Source organism: Brassica oleracea, chromosome C9 (genome assembly GCF_000695525.1).
Source record: "Brassica oleracea var. oleracea cultivar TO1000 chromosome C9, BOL, whole genome shotgun sequence".
Classification (NCBI taxonomy): Eukaryota; Viridiplantae; Streptophyta; class Magnoliopsida; order Brassicales; family Brassicaceae; genus Brassica; species Brassica oleracea.
In genome coordinates, this window is record NC_027756.1 from 32,886,020 (window position 1) to 32,894,776 (window position 8,757).

Consider the following 8,757-nt stretch of genomic DNA (forward strand, 5'->3'; position numbering starts at 1 on the left):
AAAAAACTGAAAATCTAAAACCAAAATCTAAAATCTAAAAACTAAAATCCAAAAACTAAAAAGTAAAATCAAAAACTACTAAACAATCATCACCTAAGCAAAAGAAGTTGTTAGCCTTTTGGTTTTGTCTCTGTCCCTAATTAATAAATAAATAAATGAGAGAATAAAATCTTCATTATTCTCTTTTTTTTGTTAGAGGAGTTTCAAAAACGAGCACACACACACTGTACACAACCTTCATCTTCTCCGTTTAACGTCGTTTTCGAAGATCAACGAACCAGAACATAAAAATGGCGGCGGCTAGTTTCTTGTCGCGGTTTTCTATGATTTGGGCGTTCGTCATTACCTTGGCTATTCTCGCGGGATTCACTCTCGCTGGCGATCCTTTCGTCTCATGCGTGTTTGAAATCACTTACATCACTGCTTCTCCTCTTGGCGTTCCTCAACAGGTTTCCTTTGCCCTTCATTCTCTTGTAGTGGTTATCTAAAGTGGACATCGCAGGTTGACTAGGGTTTAGGGTGGTAGTGATGATCTGCATAATCTCATGTTGTTCTTTGCAGGTTATAGCAGTCAATGGGAAATTCCCAGGCCCTGTGATTACAGCCACCACAAACTACAACGTTGATGTCAGCGTTTTCAATCGTTTGGATGAGCCTCTCCTACTCGCCTGGTGCACCTTTTTAAAAGATTCTCTTTAGCTAGTTTGATTCCTGACTCTTTCTTGAAACTTTCTTTTCTGGTCAGGAATGGGATTGAGATGCGGCGTAACTCGTGGCAAGACGGTGTTCTTGGCACTAACTGTCCCATTCCTCCTCAATGGAACTTCACTTATAGCTTTCAAGTCAAAGATCAGATCGGAAGCTTCTTCTACTTCCCTTCGCTTCACTTCCAGAGAGCTTCTGGTGGTTTTGGTCCGATCGTAATCAACAACCGGGATCTTATTCCTATCCCTTTCAGTAAGCCTGATGGTGATATCAGCTTTATGATTGGTGATTGGTATACTCACAACCATACAGTAAGTGAGAAAGGTTTTATTATTTCACTTTTTGATTGTACGATCTTCCAATCTTGGTGACAACTCTCTGTTTGCTTCTTTAGGCATTAAGGAGTGTACTTGACTCTGGTGAAGAACTTGGGATGCCTGATGGAGTTCTCATCAATGGCAAGGGTCCTTACAAGTACAACACCACTGTACCTGATGGAATTCAATACGAAACCGTTAACGTTGATCCAGGTTCATCATCTTTGATAGTTCCACTGTATGTTTGCTTTGAGATCTTAGTTAGCATCGAAAGTTTAAAGCTTTCTCCTTACAGGCAAAACATACAGGATCCGTGTCCACAATGTTGGTGTCTCGACAAGCTTGAACTTCAGGATACAGAACCACAAGTTGCTTTTAGTTGAAACAGAAGGTCGCTACACCTCCCAAACAAACTTCACCGATTTCGATATTCATGTGGGACAATCTTACTCTTTCTTGGTCACCATGGACCAAAACGCCTCAAGTGACTACTACATTGTGGCGAGTGCAAGATTTGTGAATGAAACAGAATGGCAAAGAGTCACAGGCGTTGGCATTCTTCACTATTCAAACTCCAAAGGGCACACCTCTGGTCCTCTGCCACTTCCAGCAACTGATGTGTCTCACCCTTGGTCTGTCATGAACCAACAAAGGGCCATTAAGTAAGTAGGTCTTTAAAACTCGTGTCTTTAACTGTGGGCTTGACTCTTTTCCATATTGCAGGCAAAACACATCTGCGAGTGGAGCTCGTCCAAATCCGCAGGGATCATATCACTACGGACAGATAAACATCACAGACACATACATCTTGAGGAGCATGCCTCCAACCAAAATCAATGGGTCACTTCGTTCTACGCTTAATGGGGTTTCATTTCTGAATCCGAGCACGCCCATGACGCTTGCGGATAAGCATAGACTGAAAGGAGTTTATAAGCTGGATTTCCCATCCAGACCTGTTGACAGTAAACCTCCACGTCTGGGCAGTTCTATCATCAACGCAACATACAAGGGCTTTATTCAAGTTATCTTCCAGAACAATGACACCAAACTCCAGACCTTCCATATCGATGGATATTCCTTCTACGTCGTTGCGTAAGAAAACCATACCATTATTACTTTGCTTACTAACATTGTTTGCTCTGACGTGGATTTTCAAAAAATCTGGTGTTCCAGGATGGACTTTGGTAACTGGACTGAAGACAGAAAAGGTTCTTATAACAACTGGGATGCAATATCACGAAGCACGATAGAGGTTCATTCGCATTTGCATTAATATGTCTCTCTTACACCAACATCATTTGGTTGTTTACTTGTTTTTTTTGTTTGATGTTTGCATTCAGGTTTACCCAGGGGCATGGACTGCTGTACTTATTTCCCTGGATAACGTCGGAGTTTGGAACATCCGAGCAGAGAACCTCGACAGATGGTATCTTGGCCAAGAAACATACATGCGAATCATAAACCCTGAGGAAAACGGTAAAACAGATATGGGTCAGCCTCAAAATGCTCTTTATTGTGGTGCTCTCAGGAGCATGCAGAAGTAAGCATTAGCAACTTCACTACTCTGCGCTTTCCTCTCATATCATCTTTAGATCATGACACTTTTGTTTCCTGATTTATCCTTCAGGGAACAACTCCGCAGCTCTGCAACATCAATACTAAACGGACAGTTGAATCTAATTTTGACTTTCATGATGCTTTTGTTCGCCTCGGTCACAACATTTTGCTGAGTCTCGTCCATCATTCAAGAATCATATCTGGTTCTTGTCTCCCATTGGTTAGTTTGTATAAGTACAAACTGTTGGGTTCTTGTTTTCTTCTTTGATTTCATTGATTGTTTGTTTATATACTCAGATTCCTTACTTATGGTTTGAAACAACTTCAATTCATGGGATTTGGTTTGTGGTCTAAAGTATTGTAACTAAAACTTCTTAGAGTCTTATCAACTTCTCTTTAATTTTATGGGTCTTCCCTTTTTGTTCATCCGTAGTTAAAACTTCATTCATAATGAATTATATTCAGTCGTTAACTCTTTTATATCATTGTAATTTAAAGCATGAAGAAGGTTAACAACCAGAGATGCATAGCGTTAAAGGCCGGAAGTGAAGGGTATGCCTGTGCGTGGCAGCCACGCAGAACCGGCATAAATCTTCCAACGGTGAAAGCAGAAGCATCGGAAGCTCTTTTCAACACATGAAACCCATTCCAACGAACACGCCACCGCGTGGAGGAAGCTGGTCCGCTATTCTTATACTCCGCATAGAACAGCGTGTTTAAGCCGAAAATGGAACCTTCGATCCACGGTGACCATCCGAACGGACTCACAACACTATCCAAATACGTCTGGAGTACCACGGTGCACGAGTACTTCATCCAAGGCCGGCCCATGTACGTCTTAACAGTACGGAGGACCGGTTTGAGATCAGGAGCCGGTAGGATTCTTGAGTTATGGATAGAGATGCCTGTGTTCTGAAATGGATCAGCACGACCTTGCGCGGTTATGACATTGGATTGACCATGTAGTGGCCGGCGAGGGAGAATGATACAGTTTTGAAAAACTACGGCTGCATTTCCAAATATGAAATCGATGGTTCCGTAGATGTAGCACTCCCGGTAAAATTGACGTTGCGAGTGGACCATCAATGTGTCTTGGTATCCTTCGATTGAGCATTTGTAGAAGATTGAGAGGTCCGAGGATGACCGAAGTGCCACGGCCTGACCCTTGGCAGGTCCTGCCGTGTTCCGAAATGTTAGGCCTTTGGCTATGAAGTGAAGTCCTTCAATACCTGGATCACACGCAATTTAGCCAATTGTTACAAATGGAATAAATTTTCAAATGTAACGCTTACTTATTTTGCGGGAATAAAAGCATAGGTTACGTTTTCTTTGTGTTTTTTTTTTAAACTAGTGCTAATAATTGATGACGATCCCAATGTATGATTTAGCTTGGACGTCTCCGCCATAAATCTTATTAAATGGAAAACACAATTTTCACGGATAATTTAGAATATTTTTATTATTAGTGATATAGAAACTTGTTAGATCCAATCCATGCATTAACTAACTAAATAAAATATAGATGAATTAATTATTTACCGGCAGTGGCGGAATTGTAAGTGGTGTAACCACCTTTGACACTTCGAGCACCGGTGATAATGGTGGATCTCATTCCATCTCCGACCAACATTATGTTATCGTTATTGAGACGTACATTTATGTTTTCTTGATATATTCCTCTCTTCACGTATATCACAAACCTCTTTGACATCACCTTTCTCCGTCCAGCCACGTCTATAGCCGCTTGCACCGTCGTGACTTGACCCGACCCGTCCTTGGCAACCACGATGTTAGCTCGTACAGCACGCGCTGATTGCAACTGTAGAAGTCCCCTCTCTTTACCGGATACCCACATCGGAAAGTCCTTTCCATCAGCAGTGGTGGTACCATTGTTACCGATGGGCAAGAGGGCTCCATTGAGAGCTAAGCAGTTGCTTATTAAATTGGAGATTTTGGTGTTTGAAACTATCGGTGTAATGAAATCTGAGACGTTGAGATCGGAAGAGCCGCGTCGGCAAGTCTCGATGTTTGTAAGTGCGGTGCTCAGCCACGTCTGAGCGTCAAAGTCGGTGCACTTTTTTCCAGCACCGGCTTTTGGAGCCACGCCAGCTAGCGTCCGAGTTAGCTGCACGATCGTGTCTTCATATAAGTTAATGCAGTCAGCAAAAACGGCTTGCTTCCGGCAGTCAGTGCAGTTCCCACTTGACCGAGTAAGCTCGTCCCGGGCGGATATAGCCCGATCCATGGTTGCTTCCACCAGCATTACTCGGAACTCGGATAGCTATGTCGGCAGTCGGAAACCATTGTGGTTTTTGAAGTAGCATTTGCATGGATCAGGATAAGGAGTTTGGTTGCACCACTTGTCAATGCCGGTGGTGGAATTACCGTCGGCTAAAATGGTGAGAGGATGAAGGCAGAGAAACAATACTGATATTAAATATAGAGATAGAAAATAGATTGTGTGCATCATCACATGCATGTTGCTTCCTTTGCTAACTGATGTTGTTTAGGTGTGAGGAAGAGAATGTAATTCAAAGTAGAATGTTAAAGACTAAATAGAGTGAGAGCATGACACCAATCTGTATTTATATATTGTGGTGGTATTAACATCAAACCGAAACAAGAAACACAACATTTATATTGGTTCTAGCTAGATCCACCTTCGCGTCTACGTTGTTTAGCTCGATTGGCTGTTTTGTTATTGCGTGAACGATTTTATCATCACTATTAGCTTTTTTTTTTTTGTTCACTTAAAATTTCATTCAAATATTAAACCGGGTTTGGTACAAAGCCTCTTAGGGCTTGCTTAGCTAAGCCATCTTCAATCACAAGGTTTTCACGATGGCAGAATCGAAAGGAAATTTCATCAAAATACGACGAGAGTAGATGAATATCAGATAGGATCCCATGGATTTCAGAGAAATATGAGGATCCTTTGATCGCAGATACCAGTTGCAGAGAGTCGGACTCAAAGGTCACCTTCCTCAGCTGTAGGTCGATAGCTTGCTCTATCGCCGAACGCATTGCTAGTCCCTCCGCCACGAGAGACGAGATCACAAGCGCACAAGTAACACTGTGAGAGGAAAATCTCTCATTCCGAACATCGCTGAAGGTCCATGCGAGACCCGCAGCTTTAAGTTCCTTCTTCCAAGCCGCATCAGATCGGCAAATGACTTCGGTTCTTGGGGGTCGGGGGGTCTGTGGCTTCTTGCATCTGGGGGTACTAATAGGTTGGGTTTCCTTCCATTCTTTTGCATCACAGATGGCTTTTGTAATCGTTTCCTAAGCTGTGAATTCTCGTTTTTGAAACACGAGGAGATTCCTTGTAGACCAGATAGAAGCGATGATCCATGGAGCAAGATGGCAATCACTAAGGCCAATAGGAGGGAGGACAGCAGCATTCAAAGCCCTTCTCCAACCCATCTCAAAGGAGGGTACTTGTAAAGCATCGAGGTCTCCTGCATAAGGTGCCAATTTCCATACCTTCTGTGCATAGGGGCAATGGTAGAATAGGTGTAAAATTGATTCAGGACACTCACACCTGATACATTTAGCACTAGGAAGGATTTGTCTTGCAACCAGGAGTTCTCCAACAGGGAGGGCTTCATGTAGGATTTTCCATAAGGGTAGCTTCAGTTTAGGTGCCATCTTAACGCTCCACAAATCTTTAATACAATCATGAGAGTACTCTTGGGCTACTGGGATGTCTGGTTTGTTTTTCTCTAGCGCAACATAGTATCCAGTTTTAGCAGTGTAGATTCCTGAAGCTTGCTTGCGCCAGATTCGTTTATCAGCACCTCCCCATTTGCTCGGTTTGATAGACTTGATAGATTCATAGATAAGAGGGAAGTGGTGATTAATTTTCCCTTCATCCCAATCTCGTGACTGTGCTTGGAGTAGTTCAGCAACTTTCAAACTTGACTCGAGTTCAGGTATAGGTCCCATTGAGGCGCCGGAGAGATCAGATAACCAGGAGTCTTGCCACGCTAGTGCACTCTGGCCATCACCAATGGCCCAACCCAGATGTTCTTTAAGCAGATCTCGTCCTATTAATATCCCCCTCCAGCCATGGGAACATGCTGCTGGGGGTTGTACGGTGAGGAAGTCTTGGTCATGAAAGTATTTCCCAGCAAGTACCCGAGCCAGAAGACATGAGGGCGAGGTCAGAATGCGCAAGCTAATTTTGGCCAGGAGGGCATCATTGAAGCTTTGTATGTCACGAAATCCCAAGCCTCCATCGCTTTTAGATTTCACCATTGTGTTCCATGCTACTAGAGCCATACCGCGATCTCCTGCCTGTGGATCCCACCAGAAACGTGTCAGAGCAGATTGGATCCTTTTACAAAAGGGATTGTGGCAGTTTAAAGCATTGCATAGTATGGTTTGGTATAGCTTCTAGTACAGACTTTAGGAGAGTCATCTTGCCCACAGAAGATAAATATCTTGTAGCGTATCTAACCGCCCTTTGTCGGATTCTGTCCACAATGGCAGTAAACAGGTCTCGTTTTTTCCGGCCAAAATGTTCAGGCACACCAAGATACTTCCCTGCCCCTTCCTCTTTCTCAATTCCCAGCTCTGTTTTAATATTTTCTTTGAGCATTAGGGGAGCTTGGTGAGAGAAGGTTATACCTGACTTTTGTGGATTGATTCGTTGTCCTGAGGCTGTCTCATATAGTGAGAGGATCTTTAGGAGGGCTGAGACGTTTTTTGGGTTGGTTCTACAGAAGAATAGAGTATCGTCTGCGAATAAAAGATGATTTATGCTGGGGCAGTGTGTAGCTACCCGAATGCCTTGCAGACATTTCTCTTCTTGCGCCTTTCGACAGAGTCCTGACAAAACTTCACTGCACATGATGAAGATGTAAGGTGAGAGGGGATCTCCCTGTCTAATGCCTCTTTTCGGTTTGACTAGTCCCTGAGCCGACCCGTTGATGAGAAAGGAATAGGAAACGGTTCTTATGCATTGCATTATCAGATTGGTCCAAGTAGGGTTGAAGCCGAGTTGTAAGAGGACAGCTTCAATAAAATCCCATTTGAGACGGTCATATGCCTTACTCATATCTGTTTTGACGGCCATTGAGCAGTGTTTGGTTGCTTGGGAAGTTTTGAGAAAGTGCAGGACCTCATGGGAGATGAGGATGTTGTCAGTGATAGCTCTCTTTTGGACAAAGGCAGATTGATTTTCCGAGATCAGGTCTGGAAGGACTTGTTTAAGCCTATTGGCAAGCAGTTTAGAGATTATCTTGTAGTAGACATTGCAAAGTGCAATTGGTCTATAATCTGCAACTGTTTTTGCCTCAGTGCTTTTCGGAATCAATCTGACATGAGTGTGGTTTAAAGTTCTCGGCATTACACCGGAAGTGAAGAAGACCTGGATCTCAGATACAATATCTTCTCCGATAGTTGGCCAATTAGCTTGGAAGAAACTTGCAGAAAACCCATACGGACCTGGTGCTTTGTCCGGATGAATTGCAAGTAACGTCGGGTACACTTCTGCTGCTGATGGGGTTTGTAGAAGAGCTTATTCTCCAAAGTGGATATTTTCGGTGATATTGCTTGGGTGACAATCTGTTTTCTCTCGCCAGGGACAGTTGTGAATAGGCCTTTGAAGTAGTCAACAATTGTTCCTGTAATCTCCTTCTCAGTGAATACCGGTTCCCCATCCGCATTTTCAATTACTGAGAAGTTGTTAACTGCGTTTCTGCCTTTGGTAACAGCATGGAAGTAGCCAGAATTTCGGTCACCAAGGCTAAGCCATAAGTTCCTGCTCCTCTGCTTCCAGAAAGCCTCCTCTTCCAGGTATGCTGATTTTAACTCGGAGTTGATATGGTTAAGGAGGTCTGAATCATTGTTTGGGCTCGTCATGGCTCTCTCAAGCTCGTCTTTCCATTTGTTGATGAGCAGCTTGCTGTTTCTTTGTTGTTCCTTATTCCATAGTACTATAGCTCTTCGCGTCTGGCCAATTTTATATTGAACGTCTCTGTTGCCAGCTTGCTTCCATGTATCTCCGACTAGTGCTTTGATCTCAGGGTTCTCTTTTAGTCGTCTATCAAATCTGAAGAGACCTTTACCTTTCTTCTTTGTTACATCAAAGCAGGCTAGAATGGGTCTGTGGTCTGATCCCTCGTATTTTAAGTACTCAACGCTCCCTGAGTGAAAAAGATCAAACCACTGGCTA

At 43.3% G+C, this 8,757-nt stretch overlaps 3 protein-coding genes across 3 annotated transcripts; 1 reads left to right on the plus strand and 2 right to left on the minus strand.

Annotated features, from left to right (window-relative positions):
- Positions 1 to 290: 290 nt before the first annotated feature.
- LOC106317284 (monocopper oxidase-like protein SKS2) lies at positions 291 to 2,752 on the plus strand. Its single transcript, XM_013755125.1, has 9 exons — positions 291 to 449; positions 562 to 671; positions 746 to 1,016; positions 1,100 to 1,235; positions 1,318 to 1,684; positions 1,746 to 2,114; positions 2,196 to 2,274; positions 2,363 to 2,562; positions 2,650 to 2,752. The coding sequence occupies exons 1-9, from the start codon at positions 291 to 293 to the stop codon at positions 2,750 to 2,752; spliced, it is 1,794 nt and encodes a 597-aa protein (XP_013610579.1).
- A 359-nt stretch (positions 2,753 to 3,111) lies between these two features.
- Positions 3,112 to 5,058, minus strand: LOC106317533 (probable pectinesterase/pectinesterase inhibitor 59). The gene is given in 3 exon segments (XM_013755340.1): positions 3,112 to 3,167; positions 3,170 to 3,808; positions 4,119 to 5,058. Coding segments are annotated over 3 exon segments (1,635 nt in total).
- Positions 5,059 to 5,861: 803 nt separating this feature from the next.
- On the minus strand, positions 5,862 to 7,929 carry LOC106314815. The gene is made up of 2 exons (XM_013752635.1): positions 6,982 to 7,929; positions 5,862 to 6,875 (listed from the first exon to the last, which is right to left on the minus strand). The coding sequence occupies exons 1-2, from the start codon at positions 7,927 to 7,929 to the stop codon at positions 5,862 to 5,864; spliced, it is 1,962 nt and encodes a 653-aa protein (XP_013608089.1).
- Positions 7,930 to 8,757: the final 828 nt, after the last annotated feature.